This window comes from Crocuta crocuta, unplaced genomic scaffold (genome assembly GCF_008692635.1).
Source record: "Crocuta crocuta isolate KB4526 unplaced genomic scaffold, BGI_CrCroc_1.0 scaffold650, whole genome shotgun sequence".
NCBI classification, from domain to species: Eukaryota; Metazoa; Chordata; class Mammalia; order Carnivora; family Hyaenidae; genus Crocuta; species Crocuta crocuta.
The window spans coordinates 871,095-889,165 of record NW_027532882.1 but is presented as its reverse complement, the minus strand read 5'-3'; the positions used below and the strand labels follow the sequence as shown (position 1 = coordinate 889,165).

Genomic DNA, 18,071 nt, shown 5'->3' with positions numbered 1-18,071 from the left:
AGGTACTATTGCCCCCCCACCCCCAACAGGACTCCAAGCGCCCGGTCATCTCGTTACAAAAGCTCATCGTGAGGGAAGTGGCCAATGAGGAGAAAGCCATGTTCCTGATCAGCGCCTCCCTGCGCGGCCCGGAGATGTACGAGATCTACACCAGCTCCAAAGAGGAGAGGAACACTTGGATGGCTCACATCAGAAGGGCCGTTGAGAGGTGAGAAGGGCCCGCGTGTGCCTCCCCACTCCTCCCTCCCACCTCCCCACCCCCGCAGTGAGCAGTTTGACTTTGGGCTTTGACAGTTGGCCAGTCAGCTATGGCCTTGAAGTGCCTGAGAGAGTGCTAGAGGTCACAGGTCAGCAGCAGGAGACCCCTCTGCCTTTCCTCTCCCTCATTCCGCCTCGGTGCTTTGTCCACCCTCCTCGCCTAAAAGGGACACATGGCACCCACCATCCCAGCTCCAACCGACACCAGCCCAACCTGTCAGATGCTAAAGAGGCCCGGATGTGGCTGGCCAGCGGGTGTGGGGCCAGGCAGTTCTAACCTGGGTGTTGGTGGGATGCAGCGAATGACACCTGCCGGGGCCAGGCCTGTTGGAGCAGATCGCGGCTTCCCATCCTTCTTCCTCAGCCCAGGGGCCCCCTCAGGACCCAGCCAGCCTGCTGCTCCCTCTCCTCATTCCTGGCAGCTTCCCGGAGCCTTAGCCTGCCCAGAGCCCCCTCGGTACCCAACCCCAGTTCTGCGGGTCCCCCAGAAACTGAGCTGTCCTCAGGTTCCTCAGTCTCCTCCTCCCCCACATTGTGACGGGGCACGTAAACCTGTGGCTGGTCACGTGTGGACCCTGGGAGACAGGATGGATGCCGACGGCTGCCTTTCTCTTCTCCCTCATTTTCTCCCACACCATTAACAAGCTGCATCACCCACAGAACCAGATGCTCTTGGCAGCTGGTTCTGCGGACAGAGCCCTCCGTGCCCGTTGCTGCGGCCAGCCTGCCCACGAGGCGTTCTTGCCCATCTGTCCCTTCTCCCTGCAGCTGTCCGGACGAGGAGGAGGGGCCCTTCAGCGAGGCCGAAGAGGAGAGGAAGGTGGTGGAGGCCCGTGCCCTGCGGCTCAGGGACTTCCAAGGTAAGGGGAATGAGTCTGGCCCTCTGTACCCACGATGTGTCCCTCGTGTGGTGAGAAGGCCCCACAGCAGCATCCACACCCTGGGACCGTGTCCAGCTGGCCTGGGACCAGGAGTGGCATCTCTGTTCCTTCCCACTGGGATTGGCCTTGGAGGAGTCCTGTGGGCCGCCTCCTGTCCTACATCTCGGTGGGGCCTTCGCAGTGAGACTTTGTCATGAGGTGGCGGTCTGCGGGAGGGGGTGTGGGAAAGGGGGCCCCCTGAGCCACCTCCAGACGCTGTTGCTTTGCCGCACACACCGCCTCCTCCCTCGGTCCCTGTTCAGGAAGGAGCTCGCTGTGGGTGTCCCAGGTCACATACATAAAAACCCGAAGGGGACCTGGAATATTGCGGGGGACCCCGCAGCCTCCTCCCGGAGCCTGGCAGGCCGAGACTAGCCCGGCTTTGAGGCTGGGGGCCTCAGCTCCCTCCTCCGTGTTTTAATTTTTTTTTAACTACTTTATTGAGACATAATTCACACACTACACAGTCCACCCGTTTAAACCGTACCACGTGGTGGCTTTTGGGTATATATCGCAAGATTGTGCAACTGTCACCACAATTTCAGGCCATTTTTGGCTCTCCACCAAGAAACCCCGTGCCCATTAGCGTCACTCCCTGCTCCTTCCTCCCTCGGCTCCTGGTAACCTCTGCTCTACTTTCTGTTTCTACGACCTTGCCCGTGTAGGGATCTCATGTGTAGAGCCTTGCGATCTCTCCCCTCCTATGTCGGGCTGATTCCACGGAACACGATGTTTCGGGGGCCAGCCGTGTCAGAGGGTGTGTGAGTTTCCTTCCTTTCTGTGGTTGAATACCGTCCCGTTGTACGGGTGCACCGTACGTGCTTATCCTTTCTTCTCCCGCCTTTAACGGACTCCTGTGGGACCCCAGTGAGGTCACTGCCAACAACAATTCCTAGTACCTTGTGGTCTCCATCAGCTTCTCTCCTTCCTCTCGCTGAGTTTTATTTGTAAATGAGGTAGTATTTGGACAATAAGCACCTAAAATTAGGTAGTTCGTACTTCATTTCTCTTAGTAGGGAGAGGCGTGTGCGTAAGGACGCTTATTAATGAAAATGTCCAAAAGAAAGGGGTGGAAAACTGACCCGGGACACACAGTGCTAACGCCGTATTCGCTCAGACTCCCCCTCTGCCGGCTGGTTCTGTCACACGCCCCCTGTATCAGACCCGTCCCCGGGGTTGCCGCGGTCCTCCAACGGTGTGGCTCCTCACGTTCCTGACAAGACTGCGTTAGAAATACGGAGATCTTCGTTCCCACCTTGCATCCCCAGCTGACCTCATCCTTGACCAGGACATCAGGGATGCTCCTCAAAATCAGGAGCAAGGCCGGGCCAGCCCCGGTCACCATTATATGACCTTTATCCTGCAGGTCCCAGCCACGGTGATCAGGGGAGAAACGCAAGTCAGGTTGTGACTGGAAGGGAAGGGACAGAATTGTGCTTTTTTGCATGTGACGTGATTATTTGCCCCAAAAATCTCATAGAGTCAACCACAAAACTATGGTAGGCTGAGATGCAGCCGAACGTGACGTGTATGATAGCAGTCACCAGTGAGAGCGTCGCCGGTGCCCAACTACAGAAAAGGGCACAAAACCCAGAGATGTGCAGGGAGTTTGGCCTAAATGCCTGATGGGAGGTGCTCTGGATAAGAAAACCAAGTCTTCTAAGATTCGCACTTGGGCCCAAACTAATAAATCAGCCTGTTCAAGTCCTCACATATACCCCGTGGCGTTTAGTTTTTCTGACTGAGGTGAACCATCAGAAGGCAGGCCCGTGCCCTCACCTGCCCCATGGGCTGTTGGAGGGGTGGGCTGCAGGTCAGCCGGGGTCCCCGGAGGCCAGCCCCACTCTGCAGGGGCTCCCAGAGCCCACTCCTGGGTGAAATGATCCCAGAAGGCCCACCACAGCCGCCCCCCTCCCCCCACGTTCCTTTGCAGAGCGGTTGAACATGAAAGACCAGCAGATCGCTCAGAGCCTTGGCGAGAAGCAGCAGATCTACCTGGAGATGGCCGAGATGAGCGGGCTGGAAGACGTCGCCCACTCGCGGCTCCTCTTCCGAGGAGGGGATCCCTCCGAGATCGTGCAGGGGGAGCTGATCCTCAAGTCGGCCATTACTGAAAGTAAGGAGCCGAGCCTGGGGGCCTTCACAGGACGCCAGGACGCTGCTGCCCCACAGTTGGGGAGGGTGCGGGGGGGGCAGTTCTCAGGGAGGCCTCTGGGATCTGAGGTCGATGGAGGCCCCACATTCAGGAGGCTCTTCTGAGAAGTGGGTCACCAGTGATCTACGCAGAGATATGCATGTAGCCACATTTGGTGGGTCATTTCAGAGGGCTTCTAGACCCGCCCCCTCCACCCCCCCACCCTGGGCTGGAACCCCTCATCTAGTGGGAAGAGCCTTCCGAGCACAGCGACCACAGGAGGGTGCTGGCCAGGCCTGCCTCCTGGAGCCAGCAGGATCGCTGCTGGAGCCCCCGGCCTGTGGCCAGCCCGCCAGCGCTCACTGGGTCCAGGGGGCAGCCAGCAGCTGCTCTCACCGACACACGACAGGCACGGCTGCCCTCCAGCCCTTTCCTTCAGAGTGAAGGGAACAGAGACCACAGGGGCCCCTTGTCGACTCACTTCTGCTCCGCCTCATTTCCTCCAGCCACACTGACCTCCTGCTTCCTCACATCTCTTCAGGGGCCATTGTTCTTGGCCCCCTGAGGACCCTCTCATATCCTGTGCCTCGGCCTGGAATGTTCTCCCCACCGCCTCACTTGGCCAAAGCCTGTTTGTCCGAGAGCACTTCGGGTGACCGGGCCTGCCCCCAAAGGCTGCCCTCCCGTGGCCTCCGACCTGCTGTGTGCCTGTCGACACCGAAGCGCACCCTGAATTCTTCCCCAGCCCCTCCTGTGTGCTGCCCCGAGGCCCGGCCTGTCCTGCAGGCACAGACTGGCATGTCCTGGCCACATAAGTTAGCGGGGCGCAGAGAGCGGAGGTGGGGCTGAAGTCCCACACCAGGAGTTAGGAGACCATGACCAAGGGCCTGCAAGCTTCTAGGCCCTGGATGCTCGGGCCCCGCATGGTTCCAGGTGACTCGCTTCCTCCCGTCTCCTTCCACAGTCGGGGACATCCAGAGCCTGATCTGCAGGCAGCTGGGCAGCGCCAATGGCCAGGCGGAAGACGGGGGAGGTCCTGCCGACCTGCCCCACAGGGCAGAGACCTTCAGGGGCTACGACACTGTGAGCAGCCCCAGCAAAAGTGAGTGGGGCTTGCGCCTGGGGCTTCTCGGGACAACTTCGTGGAACGTTCCCTTTGCAAAGCCGAGGCATTTACTGCTGGGCTTCTCTGCTGCTGCTTCCCCCCAATGATTATAAACCCTCTGCGAGGAGGTTCTGGAACCTTCAGGGTGCCGTCAGTCATGCTCTGACAGCAGCACACGGACCAGCCCCTCCCTTTCCTGCTGGTTGCTGTCTCCAGTGCTGCCATTTTGGCACAGGCCCAAGGGTAGCGGCCTGGCCACATTTCCTACCGGGGTTGGGGGGACGTGTGGGGCCCGGTCCAGAATTCTGGGGGAACTGCAGCCTCCTCACACACCTGGATTGGGGTTTTCAGATGGCAGTTTTAAGAAGGTCTGCGGCAACGACCCTGGCCCCCAAGACCGGCAAGGCCCGGTGAGCAGCCCAGACTCGAAGCCCGGCGACACCCCAGGGGCCTCCGAGGAGCCACCGCCTGTGGTATGCTGCTTCCATAGCCAGGTCCCGGCCGCCCGGGCCCTTTCGGTTATCGGTAACAGGTGTGAACAGCCTGTGCTTGGGTGGTCTTTCTTTTCCATCTGGCTAATAGCGACACGTGGTCCCTGGGAGTGGCCCACGGTGGCCAGGGGTGGGGTGAGGGAGGGGACAGGCCCAGGGCAGTAGCTGTAGCAGCATCAGCAGAGGAGAGACCCTACAGGGCCCACCAGCTAGGGTCTGTACAAGTGTCCTGGGGCACAGAGGCTGCCACACAGGGAGTCCAGGACAGCCGCCTTCCCGCCTCCAGGAAGGCTGCCCTGTGCCCTGGTTTCCCAGACACCAAGACTCAACGCCGGTCACGTGACCAGGCAGGGCTGGAGGGGTGGGGGATGTTGGTGGCTTGGCAATAGTAAGCAGGTCCTTAGCTCTTCGAGTCTGACCTTGTTACCTCCGCAGGCCCTAGTGCCGGGTGCCGAGTCTGGCCCCCGTCTGCCCGCCGTCCTGGAGTCGGAGGTAGGCTCGCGGGCGTCCATCCCCTCGGGGGCGGGCGTGCATGTCCCGTGCTGCTCTGTACAGGGCGCCAGCGTCTCCCTCCCTCTCCGCAGCTCGTCCAGCGGATCCAGACGCTGTCCCAGCTGCTGCTCAGCCTCCAGGTACGGGGCGGGGGGCGGGACGGGGGTAGCAGGGGTTGCGACCATGCCCTTCTGTGGGAGGTTGGGGTCCAGGGAAGGGCAGGCCGCCTCCTCGAATCGGGGCCTCCCCCCGTCCGCCGCAGGCCGTCATCGCCCAGCAGGACAGCTACGTGGAGATGCAGAGGGCCGCCCTCCAGGAGCGCGAGAAGCAGCTGCGGTTGCAGTCCACGCGCGGGAACCTGCTGCTGGAGCAGGAGCGCCAGCGCAACTTCGAGAAGCAGCGGGAGGAGCTGGGGGGCGGNAACGACAGCAGGATGGGGGGACGTGGCGTCTGTCGCTTTCAGGCCCAGCCCTCAAGCCACACTCCCAGCTTCAACGGGGACGGGCTGGAGGGGCCCACCGCCCTCGCCAAAGCGCCAGGACCCCGGGCGAGCCTGCTGCTGTCCGGCCCCGGCCCCGAGTTCCCAGAGCGCCCCGAGGTGGCGCGCCGGGACAGCGCCCCCGCCGAGAGCCGGCCGGCCAAGAGCGACGTGCCCATCCAGCTGCTCAGCGCCACCAACCAGATCCAGAGGCAGGCGGCCGTGCAGCAGCAGATCCCCACCAAGCTGGCCGCGTCCACCAAGGGCGGCAAGGACAAGGGCAGCAAGAGCAGGGGCTCGCAGCGCTGGGACAGCTCGGGTGAGCGCGGGGCGAGCGCCGGCGGCCTCTAGGCGGAGTGGGGGGCAGGGGGAATCGCAGGGGCCTGCCCTGTCCAGTCATGCGCAGTTTGTGAAACCAGAGCACTTCTTGTGAGCAAACCAAAATGGGACCGCAGGGCCGTTCCCTGGAGGGGCACCGGGAGGACACTGGAAGGTGCAGCTGGTGACACCAGGCTACAGGGACGGCCTCTCCCCACGTGGTCTTTCACCCCGAGAAGCAAAATTAAAACGTCCAACCCCGTGTCCCTTTCCTACCTCGGCCCTCTCACTGGGGTTGGGGACGAGGGAACATCTTGCCCGTTCAGAAAGAAGGGCCTGCAAATGGGTGACCCAGGAGAGGTCAGAGAGCCCGGGTCACTGAGGGCCACGGAGGCCAGCAGTGCCCACACTCCCCACCAGCCCCCAGCCAGTGCCGACACGAGCACCCGGGTCTCTGCGGTGTCCTCCTTCCACAGAGGGGACACTGAGGCCCTCGCGCAGAGCACTCTGCAGTGAGCGGTCCCCCACAGGGAAAGCCCAGGGGCTCCCTCGGGCGCTGTCCGCCTGCAGGCTCTGGCTGAGGGGAGCCAGCCCTGGGGTGTTCCCTGATGACAGGGCCTGGGTCCCGGGACTGCCCGGGCTCTGGGGTCTCTCTCGCCCAGCGGCCCTCTGCGGTCCGGCGTGGCTGTCTCTGCGGCCGTCCTTGGCCGTGGGTGCAGACGTCCTCCCTCGGCTGCCTGGGGCAAGAGCCAGGGAGAGGGGTTGGAGGCCACTGGCCAAGGTGGGGGGCTGCTTGTGTGTCTGGAGCGAGACCGGACACCCCGGGCTGTGCCCTTCTGCCCTCAGCCTCCTTCGACCTGAAGCAGCAGCTGCTCCTCAGCAAGTTCATGGGCAAGGATGAGAGCGCCGCTCGGAACCGCCACTCACTGAGCCCCGTCCTGCTTGGCAGCCACGGCTCCGCGCCACTCCNTCCCCGGCAGGGGCTGCCGCCCGCCACCCCCTCTCTTCCAGACCCCTGCTGCCCAGCGCCGGCTGACGTCCCCCCAGAGGGCTCCACCCCCAAGCCCGGGGGCGCACCCATGCCCCCGTCGCCCTTGCCACTGCCCCCCACACCCCTGGACAAGGAAGAAGCCAGCAAGGAAGACGTCATCTTCTTCTAGAGGGGCTGGGGCTCCAGGTGCAAACCCCTCCCTGTCCTGCTCTCCGGGGAGCAGCCCGGTTGTCCCTCCCCCCTTCCCGAGCAAACCAGCACCAGCGACCGCCTGGCTGGGGCTGGGGTCTGGGCCGGGGGCGGGCCTGTCGTCTCGAGGCTCTTTCTATAGGATTAGCAGTGGTGCCTGGGTAACTTTCTAAACTTCTTTTTAATATCGAAAGGAAAGTTTGTAAAGTTTATAATCGAAGGGTGAGCCAGAGCTGACCTGAGGAGCTGTGTTCGGGTGTAGCCCCCCATCTGGGTAGGAAGAGGGTGACGCCACGCCCTCGTTCCAGGTAGTGACGAACGCTGGTGGTTCCGCAAGAGGCCTGGTGACAGGCCAGGCCCCAGTCTGAGGAGGAGGTGCCGGCCCTGGGCCAGACTCCGCAGCCCCCAGGCGACGCTGGAGCGTGTCACTGGGGCACCAGGAGGGGCTGGGTGGTGTCAGCAGGATCAGCGTCCAAAGCAGAGACCCATGTGTCTTCACAGCGAACCTCAAGGCTGGGGCGTGAGCTCAGGCCAGGGGTGACGCACAGCCCACTGGGGACCGAGGGCCGCAGGCCAGGGTGCGTGAGGCGGATGGCCGGTGGCACCGTAGTCCGGTTCTGTAGGTTCTGGAAGGGGCAGGCCATAACTCATTTTACTTTGGTGGAGGTTTTTAAGATCTGCTGTTGCCCAACTCTGTGCTTTCCAGAGGAACCTCACCCAGTTGGCATGATTCTGTGGGGTTCAAGGGCACCAGCTGTTCCCTGAGCATTCAGCCTGTCCAGAGAAGGCACACCGAGAGCTATAGGCAGGGCTAGTGCACTCCTGAGGGCCTGAGGGTCCCACCCCTGGGCAGAGGGGCCCCAGCCCCCATGAGATGGGCTGGTGTTCCTGGGCCCGCAGGGAGGACGCCCCCAGGGCAGGTGTCCCTCACTGAGGGGCTGATGCTGGTAAAGGGAACAGAGTGGGTGGGCCACCACGTCCTGGCAGACAGGGTGAGATACTGGAGGGGTCACGTGTGGCCGGGAGACCTCAGATGGACAGATGACTGCGGGTGCCTCGTGCCCAATGAGCCATGCCAGCTTACTGTCAACTTCGCCTGGAGGGGACACACACACACACACACACACACACACACACACACACTCCAGCCGCACAGCTGTGGACGTCCGGAACAGTCGGGAAGCAAATGGGTCCGAGCCACACTTCAGCTCTGGAGGAACTCTGGGTGCTGGGTGCGGGGGTGGGGATCCTCCAGCCTTTGCACCCCAGGCTCCCCCACCAAGCCCAGAGCCAAGTCCCTTCCAAGGCATTGGCGGGAGGACTGGTTCCCTAGCTGGCCAGGAGCAGGGTGGGGACGACACAGGCATCTGTGACGGAGGGACCGAAAGCAGCAGCTGTGAACCTCTCCCAAGCACAGGAAGCCGTGTGACTTCCCCGGCCTCTCTGAGAACCCCTGCCTGCTCCCCCCGCCCCCAACTGTGTCTTCGGCTGGCAGCCGCCTCCTCCAGGAGCAAGGAGAAGCGCGGTCCCCTCTGGTCCTGTGACAGCAGAGCGCGTCTGTGCCACGTGTCTAGTCCGTGTTCGTGCTGTCGTACCGAGACGTGTCGGAGCACTTTAGGAAATGACCTTAGGTTCCTGTCCTGTCGTAATGAGAATGTTCCGTCGTGCTGGGTGATTTTACCGCCAGGTGCCCCTCGTGGGTGCGCTCAGGTCCGACCCTCCGAGACGCCACAATTCCTTAGCTGATGAGAAGCCCCAGGAGTTTCTGCCCCCATCATCCGGCAGGACTCAGGGCTTACGCCGTGCGACCGAGGTTTCTCAGTCATGCCACGCAGCGGGGCAGAGTCAGTGCATCTCCAGCCAGCGGGAGGTCACCCCTGAGTGGAGCCCGACTTTCCTTGTGTGGCTGGTGGTTGAACAGATGCTCTCTCTGTGGAGTCTGTGCACGTCTTTGTTAATCGTGACCATAATCTTAGTCCGCCCGACAATTACCCTTACGTCGATCGCAGCGTTTCCTCACCGCGGGGTCTCTCAGAACCGTCTTAGAACTTAAGAACCGATTCCAGCAATAAAAGCGTCAAAGAAGAGTGGGCAGGAGTGGTTGCTTTGAGGATTGGGGTTTGTTTTAGGGTTCGCTGCCCAGACCTCAGAGCTGTCACGGTGGATTTCGCAGGGGGACTCCATGGCTCCCCTCCCCAGGCGGGGCCCCCTGACCCCCTCTGCTGCAGTAGGACCTAGGGGAGGCCTGGACGCCATGGCCAGGACCCCGCAGACTGCCTGGCCCGGGCCGCCGTAGGAGCCCCCTCAGCTGACACTCCCCTGCCCCCCAGCTGGGGTGGTAGCCTCGGGGACCCCGGGACTCTTGGGCAAGCTTGGCCCCGCCCCGCACAGAAGAGCCTGGCCCATCAGCCCGCCCGGGTTCCCTCTGAGGATGCCCCAGGCGGTGGCCACCCTGGAGGCGGTGGCGAGGCCGGGGCGGCCGTGGGCCCCAGGAGCAGCAGCCTTCCAGACAAGCCTGAGGTGTCGGAGCCCCGCAGGCCTCCCTGCTCCCGCGCCGTCCCCTTCCCTTCAGGCCTGTCCCCATGGTCTTGGGATGTCAGCCTTCTTGACAAGGAGCCATTGCCCAGAGTGGCGCCTGCTGGCCTCAGGGTCATCCCCCAGGCCCACCAGCCTCCCTGCCCCCCGGGTCCCGGGAGAGCCCGCTTAGGCCCAGCTCCCAGGAACAGGCTTGTGCCCCCAACCTGAAGAGGCTGCACAGGGGGTGTGGCCACACTGCAGGTGGGGCTTCCCCTTGACCACCCAGCAGCGTGTCCCGGGGTCACGGGGACACCAGACTGTTGAGGCACCTGTGACCTGTTAACAGCCGGCGTTCCGTGGTTTGCCCACAGACACCCTGCTCGCAATGCCTTACAAGTCCGGAGTCTCCAGGCAGGTGAGCGGGTGCTGCTGTGACCCCCCCCCCAGTCTCTCTGGGGGCCCCGAGTGCTTGGAAGGGGGCCTGTGCTAAGGGCCAAGAGCCGGGCCTGCCCCCCACCTGTGAACCCCGGGTGGACCGGACAGGTGGGTCTCTTCTGCACCCCATGCTCACCCTGAGTGGTCCTCCCCCCCAGCCCTTCCTGCCACATTGCTTCCTCAGGAAACGACGTGGTGGCTGTCATGTGAAGCCCCCGGGGCTGCAAACACTGCCACTTTTCGTGGATCTTTCCAGTGCTCGCGGGATGTAAGGGAGAGCACGCTCCCCTCTGCCTTCCCACAAGGACTCGGGTGGAGAGCCCAGGGACATGTCACAGGGGCAGGTGTGGGCTGGCCACCATCTGTGGGTGTCTGCCTGCTGCCCTCGCAGTGGGAGACCGGAGGCTGCGTGGCCCAGCCCCAGCTCGGCCCCCGCGAAGCACTCAGACCGGCCCCGGGTGCAGGCTGTCCGAGTGGGAGATGCTTCAGCCACCGCAAGCACCCCGGGGACGCCCAGGAGGGCAGGACCCAGGCGCGGCCTGGTGGGAGGCGGCGCCCCTGCGCTTGAGACGGGAGAGCTGCCCACCTCGGCTGACGGCGGCGCCAGGCCAGTGGGCTGTGCGTGCGGAGTTGGAGGGGGCCATGGAGCCAAGTGTGTTCCAGAAGGCGGGCTCCAGAGGTGTGGTTTCCAGGCACTGCGGCACCTCCACACCTCGGAAAGGAAGGCCTAGAGGCGGGAGGGGCAGGAGCCAGGGAGACAGGAACTCACGCTCACGCCTCGCACCCGCATGGCTTTTAATCGACCGTCAGTTCAGCTTCCCGGAGGCCTGCCTGGCACCTGCCGTCCGGGCTCTCCCACTCCCCTTTGAATGTGGGGCACAGGCTGCGCGAGGGTCTGCTGAGTTTCTTCTGCACACAAGGCCTGGCGACCCCCCGCTCCGGACCTGAGGGAAGCCTCCCCCACAGCGCTGGGAAGGCCCTGGCCCCCAGCACGTGGGGGGGCCTCACTTCTGCCTGCATCCTGCCCGACCCTGGCCTTGTCCCCAAGGCTGCTCGGAGCGCTCTCGGTCATACCTCCCTACACCTGGCATTGATTCACTCAATTAAAGACCCAGCCCCCGCCTGATTCCTGCCTTTTGGGAAGGGGCCCCCCAGTAGGGTTGCAGCTGCATCCACAGCTCCCAGGCCACGTCAGGGGGCGGTGGCCTCGGCCCGGTCACCAGCCCAGACAGCCTGGTACACGCTGAGGAGGGAGGAGATGGTGCCCAGGAGGCCCACCAGCCACGGGGGGAGGCGGCCGGCCCACAGGACCCCCGGAGGCAGCCAGTGCACGGCGTTGGCCAGGTCGGCCAGGTTGCTCAGGAGGGTCAGCACCTCCAACTGGACCCGGGCCTCCATGGCCTTCCTCTTGCTCCGGGGCAGCCGGCTGTGGGGACAAAGAGAAGGTGCTGTGAATGACCCACAAGTGCCCTCACTCCCCCAAACAGGCTGGGAGAAGGAGGAGAATGTGGGACTGAGTCCCCGTCAAACCCCCCAATGGAGCCCAGGGCATGAACAGGGCACAGACTGGCCCAGAAACTCTCAAATCCACACCTCGGTCCTCCGGCCACTGGAGACGGGCAGGGAGGGGGGCAGTTTCTGGGCCTGCGGGGCCGCGGCCTTGCCCCACGTTCCTTCCCAGCCCTGATGAAACACGCAGTGAGCACCGTCCTCAAGAAACAACTCTGTCCCGGATCAGCCTTCCTGCTGGGGGCGCAGCCACGGAGGCTCAGCCACTTCCTGCCTACCGGGCCTCAAGCAAGCCTCAGTTTCCCGACCTGTGCCAGCCCCTGGAGCTGCTGTAGGCTCCCGTGATGGAGCACACAAGGCCGCCCCTGCCCAGGCCTGCAGAGGGCGAGGCTCACCCACCCGGGCCCCCAGGCTGCAGGCCGGGGCCAGCCTTCTCCCGGCCAAACCCCCAATGTCCCTGGATGTCGTACCTGGTGAAGGCCACCGTGGGGTTCCTCAGCCTCTGCCTCAGTTTCAGGACCATCCACAAGGACCTGCAACACCAGAGAGGGTGGGGGACGTGCCACCAGAGGGGCAAGACAAGCAGGGTGGGGACGCAGGACTGAGCTCCCGACGCCACCCCGACGGACACTGCCACTGCGGCCCCAGCCTCCCTGTAAAGCTTGCTGAGCCTGCGCGCCCCCCCCAGAACTCCAGACCTGGCTGTGCCTAGGGACTCCTTCCTGACTCGGACCCCGGCCTGCCCGGACTGTCTACACAACATTTGGAAGCGTCCAGTGCTTCTGCTATCAGGGCCAGCCATGTGTACCTGACCAGGTGACGTGTCCCCAGAGACTGGGACACAGGTCAGTACCTGCAGTGAGGGAAGTGGGTCTGCATCAGAGCCACCTGGAAGACTAGGGCAAAACGCCAATTCCTGGGCCCTGGGTGCCCGGACCAGGAGAAACCGAACCCCTAGGCACCTGGGCATCTGCATTTCAACAACCTCCCTGGCGCCTTGGGTCTTAAGGACACCTGGTCGTGACCCTCACACTTGCTCACACCAAGTACGGAGAAATGATGGGAAAAGTATGCGTTCTAAAAATAGGCAGAGCACAGAAGACCGTAGGGCAGTGCAGCTACTCCGTGATACTCTTAACGGTGGACACGTGTCATCGCATTTGTGCAAGGACACAGAACATGCCACCCAGCGAATCCTAACATGGACCACAGACGGGCGCCAAGGACTTGCTGATGTGGGTCTGTCGACTGGCGGGGGATTTTGATAATGGAGGGATGTGGGGAGGGTGGTGATCTAGGAAAACCCACTTTACTTTTGGTTCAATTTGGCTGTGAACCCAAAACTCTAAAAATAAAGTATATTTTTTAAAAATTACTAGAGGNTGTGCTGACAGCTCACAGCCTGGAGCTTGCTTCGGATTCTGTATCTCCCTCTCTCTCTGACCCTCCCCTGCTCACACTGCCTCTCTCTCCCTCTCTCTCTCTCAGAAATAAATAAAACATTAAAAAAAATTTTTTTTAATTACTAGAACCGGGCCGCCTGGCTGGCTCAGTCACTGGAGTGTGCAACTCTTGATCCCAAGGTTGTGAGCTTGAGTCCCACGTTGGATGTAGCGATTACTTAAAAATTTTTAAATCTTTAAAGAATAGTTAACGAGGGGCACCAGGGTGGCTCAGTCGGTTAAACGTCCGACTTTTGATTTCGGCTTAGATCATTGTCTCATGGTTTGTGATTTCAAGCCCCACACTGGGCTCCGGGCCTGCTTGGGATTCTCTCCCCCCTGCCCCCACTTCATAAAATAAACTTAAAAAAATAAGCTGTAGGGGCGCCTAGGTGGCTCAATCAGGCGTCTGACTTCAGCTCAGGTCATGATCTCCCTGTTCGTGAGTTCGAGCCCCATGTCAGGCTCTGTGCTGACAGCTCAGAGCCTGGAGCCTGCTTCAGAGTCTGTGCCTCCCTCTTTGCCCCTCCCCTGCTCACACCCTGTCTCTCTCTCTCTCTCTCAAAAATAAACAAACATTAAAAAAATGTTTTAAATAAGCCTTAAAAAAGAAAATAAAAAATTAAATGTTTATAAAATTGACGGAACCAAGGCTGCCCTAAAACAGGAATGGGAAGTCTCTTGGGGCCAGAGGTCCCCAGTACTGAGGAGAGGCCGTGAGCCAGCCGCTGGGAGCTTCAGCATAGCTGGGTGCCTGCCAGGGTCCCCAAGCTCATGGGGAAGGCCAACACCCAGAGAGAGACTAGGCAAGCTGTCCAGGCATAAGGCCCACGGCCGGGAGGGGGGGCCGAGATCAAGAAGGAGCCTGGGGTGCATGTCGGCAGGGTGCGAGATCAAAGCCGGGGAAGAATCAGCAATGCCGAGAGGGGCCTCTGCCTTAGGACTGTACACGGCCTGTGTGTGTTTTCCACTCTGGGGTTTGTTCATCTTTCAGACCATCGATGAGAAGAGTGTAGTCAGGGCACGGGTAGCGGGGGGAAAACAAGGGCTACTGAGCGCCAGTGTCTTGCCCAGGGACAAGCGACAGCTGGCGTGGGCACTGCCCCCTCCCTTCGGCGATCTGAGAGGCGTCTGCTGGGAAACGCCGGAACAGGGAGGGGGACTCTGAGCACACCCACTCAGCAAATTTACAGAGAGGAAATTGTTTGAGAGAAAACCATTCTTTTACAATTCTAGAAACTGTATGGGGTTCCAATCAGGGAGCCCCTGGCTGCTGTGTCAGGGATGTGTGCCGATGGCCACACACACAGAGAGACCCGGGGCCAGGCAGCCACACCTGCGACTTCTGACCAGGCCTGGGCTTCCTGGCTCCGGCGGGCACATGCGCACATGTGCCAAAGATGTCCCCCGCCTAGTCCCCAAGGCCTGTGAGTGTGCTCCCTTACACGCCACAAACAGGCTCTGCAGGTGGGACTGAGTTAAGGGTCTTGAGATGGGAGGTGACCTAGGCGGCCCTGGGATGACACTCAGAAGAGGGACGCACGGGGTCAGAGTCGGAGAAGATGTGACGAAGGACGCAGGCTGGAGGGACAGGCCCTGAGATGGAAGGAGGGGCCACGAGGCGAGCAGGGCAGTGGCCTCTAGAAGCCGGTCCCCTGCAGCCTCCCGAAGGCGTGACCTGGATTTCTAGCCCGGGGACTCCATATTGGACGTCCGCCCCCCAGCCCGGCGACATCAGTGTGTGATGTCTGAAGCCACCGTTTGTGGGAATCTGTCAGGGCAGCCGCTGGGGGACGGATCCGGGGACGGAGAAAAACAGGAAGATGGGAAGAGGCAAAGGCCCTCGAGCCTCCAGCCCGTCTGCCCATCGGCCCGGGTCTCAGCGCCCCCATGCCGCCTGCTGGCAGGCGCTGCCGCCACTTACCTGGCGATGCCCAGGAGCAGGGAGAGGCCCCAGAAGGCTGTGCTCAGCGTCCACCACCGGGCAGAGTCCACGCGGAGGATCTTGGCATCGGCAGCCCAGGCGATGTGCTCACAGGGGTAGTAGAGCTGGTCGGCCAGGTTGCCCAGGACGGACACACAGCGGACAAAGATGTCCTCCCCCTGTAGGAACAGCAGAGGACTGGGGATGAGCCTGGAGTCGGACCTACCCAGGCCCATTTCAGGGACCCAGACCAGGCCAGGTGGCAGTCACAGGGCAACGTCCGGGCCCGGCAGGCTGGCCCGCGGCTGGGCCGCTGCAGGAGAAAGGCCCGATGTCTGCTTCCCAGCAGTGTGGTCATCGCCCAGGGCAACAGCCGGTGTCCCATTAGCTGCACTGGGAGTCCCCGGGGAGCTTCAACAGCGCCACCTCTAGGGGCGCCTGGGTGGCCCTACAGTTAAGCGTCTGACTTCAGCTCAGGCCACGATCTCACGGTTCGTGAGGTCCAGCCTCACACTGGGCTCTGTGCTGACAGCCCGGAGCCTCCTTTGGATTCTGTGCCTCCCGTTCTCTCTCTCTGCCCCTCCCTCGCTCATGCTCTATCTCTCAAAAATAAAAATAAAACATTTTAAAAAAATTTTAAAACCACCTCTAGCCCCAGGGTTTCTGCCTCACTAGGCCTGGGGTGAACACTGGTACCAGGAATGTTTTTTATATACATATATATTTATTTTTGAGAGAGAGCACGAGCTGGGGGGGGCAGGGGGGGAGGGGCAGAGGATCCAAAGTTGGCTCCGAGCTGACAGCAGAGAACCCTATTCGGGGCTCAAACTCAGCCAGATCATGGCCTGAGCCAAAGTCGGACGTTCAGCCGACTGAGCCACGCTGGCGCCCCCAGGAATGCCTTCTGAGTTCCCGGATGGCTCAGCGAGAGCCGTGACGGGTTCGGGCGGGTGCTGCTCTAACACGAGGCTGCTGCACACGCAATGCTCACGGTAAACGGGCACTAGGCTGCAAGGCTTGGGTCGCCGCCCCAAACCAGACAGGGGACACCATCCCCACAAACAGGCAAACTGGAGCGCTTGGGGTGAGCTGCCACGGGCCCCTTCTCATACAAGCACAGGCCCCAGGCCTTCAGATGGCAGAACCAAGCCCTTCAACCCTGAATACTGAGCCACAGCCTTATCCAGTTAAGGCTTCGGGAGCCTGGTCCCCAGGCTATGTTCCTGGGCCCCACCCCTCGGGATCTGACCCCCTGGGGGCCTCCAAGCAGCCTACCATACCCCTCCCTCTTCTCTCCATCTTCCCAGGAGCCCCCGCCCCACCAATGCCTGATGAGGCTGCCCCCTTCCTCCCTACTAGCCAGCTGTGACCCTGCCTCCCTCTGGGTTCTGAACCCCACTCTAGCTCCCCTAGCCTGCCTGGGGTCTTCTGGTGCCCTGGCACCTTCCACTCCTCCATGGGAGCAGGGCCCTCCCCGCCCGTCCTGATGTGCACATTCCACAGTGTCCCCAGAGAAGCAGCAAGGTCAAGGCCCTACACCGGGGAGGAGATACTCACAGGGCAGGGGGCACAGACACATAAACACTGGACCCAGCAAAGGAGTTCTTGTTCTGGGCAAGGAGATGGGGGAGGGGGATCCTCCGGGGGCACATGGGAAGCATGCCCTAATCAAAGAAGGTAGGAGATGGGCGTCAAAACAGGGGGAAGGTCCAGGAAAGCACTTGAGATTGGAGTGCCTGGGCCATGGGCACTGGGGTGGAGCGAGGGTGGGCGTGTCTGAACATGGAGCGGCTCAGAGAAGGGAAGGGGGAGAGGAGGGGGCGGGCAGGGCAGCCCAGGGAGGGGCATGGCTTGGCCAGGCTGGCCCCAGGCGGCTTCTGAGCCCATCGCCTGGGGAAATGGCCCCTGGGAGGGGACAAGATGGTCCCACGTACAGGGAACACTGCTCGAGATCGCGGGGCCGCAGCGCTGTTGTAATGGCCAACCCTCCGCGTCCATCAACAGGGGACGAGCCAGCCACACAGCAGGGCGCCAGGTGGCCACAACGGAGGGGGCTCTGTTTGGACTGAGACGGGGTGACCCCCAAGTTGTGCTGGTTAAGTGAAAAAAGCAAGTGGCCGAACGGTGTAAGTGGCACACAGCTCACTAGGTAAACAATGTGTATTTGCCTGTGCGTGTACAGATCTCATGAAGCAATCACAAAAAGCTGAGAAGGGCTGTGTCTGAGGAGACAAACCAGGAAAGAGGGGATCAGGAAGGAGGGAGACTACTTAGTCTACGAATAGCCTGTATAGCCTTTCGGAATGTATGAATGTATGGGCTATTGTTTTTTCAGTTTATTTATTTCTTTTGAAAGAGAGCCCAGAGCCAGATGCGGGGCTCGAGCCCATGAACCATGAGATCACGACCTGAGCCGAAATCAAGAATCGGATGCTTAACCGACTGAGCCCCCCAGGCGCCCCAGCTATTTTTCAATTTAAATTAAAACAGGAACATGTGGTCATCCCAAAAAAGAAAGCAAAATTTTTTTATCTTTTTTTTAATTTTTTTAATGTTTTATTCATTTCTAGGAGACAGAGAGAGAGACAGCACGCTAGCAGGGAAGGGCCAGAGAGAGAGGGAGTCACAGACTCTGAAACAGGCTCTAGGCTCTGAGCTGGCAGTCAGCACAGAGTCCGACGCGGGGCTCGAACCCACGAACCGCGAGATCATGACCTAAGCGAAAGTCGGCTGCCTAACCGACTGAGCCCCCCAGGCGCCCCAGCTATTTTTTAATTTTTTTTTTTAATATTTTTTATTTATTTCTAGGAGAGAGAGAGAGAGAGCGTGAGCAGAGGAGGGTCAGAGAGAGAGAGAGTCAGACTGAAA

At 61.4% G+C, this 18,071-nt stretch overlaps 2 protein-coding genes across 2 annotated transcripts in view; one reads left to right on the top strand and one right to left on the bottom strand.

Moving 5' to 3' along the window:
* ARHGEF18 (Rho/Rac guanine nucleotide exchange factor 18) overlaps positions 1-9,463 on the top strand; it is an 82,440-nt gene extending 72,977 nt beyond the window's left edge. Inside the window, exons 19-27 of the mRNA XM_077745720.1 lie at positions 30-208; positions 1,027-1,118; positions 3,112-3,294; positions 4,277-4,414; positions 4,769-4,890; positions 5,344-5,400; positions 5,493-5,540; positions 5,663-6,197; positions 7,043-9,463. Coding sequence (XP_077601846.1) covers positions 30-208; positions 1,027-1,118; positions 3,112-3,294; positions 4,277-4,414; positions 4,769-4,890; positions 5,344-5,400; positions 5,493-5,540; positions 5,663-6,197; positions 7,043-7,356 — 1,668 coding nt within the window. The 3' untranslated portion in view covers positions 7,357-9,463. The remainder of the gene's footprint in view (positions 1-29; positions 209-1,026; positions 1,119-3,111; positions 3,295-4,276; positions 4,415-4,768; positions 4,891-5,343; positions 5,401-5,492; positions 5,541-5,662; positions 6,198-7,042) is intronic.
* Positions 9,464-11,100: 1,637 nt separating this feature from the next.
* Positions 11,101-18,071, bottom strand: part of PEX11G (peroxisomal biogenesis factor 11 gamma) — a 9,545-nt gene continuing 2,574 nt past the window's right edge. Inside the window, exons 3-5 of the mRNA XM_077745714.1 lie at positions 15,204-15,382; positions 12,308-12,370; positions 11,101-11,754 (exon numbers count right to left, since the gene is read on the bottom strand). Of these exons, the coding sequence (XP_077601840.1) occupies positions 11,520-11,754; positions 12,308-12,370; positions 15,204-15,382 (477 nt within the window). The 3' untranslated portion in view covers positions 11,101-11,519. The remainder of the gene's footprint in view (positions 11,755-12,307; positions 12,371-15,203; positions 15,383-18,071) is intronic.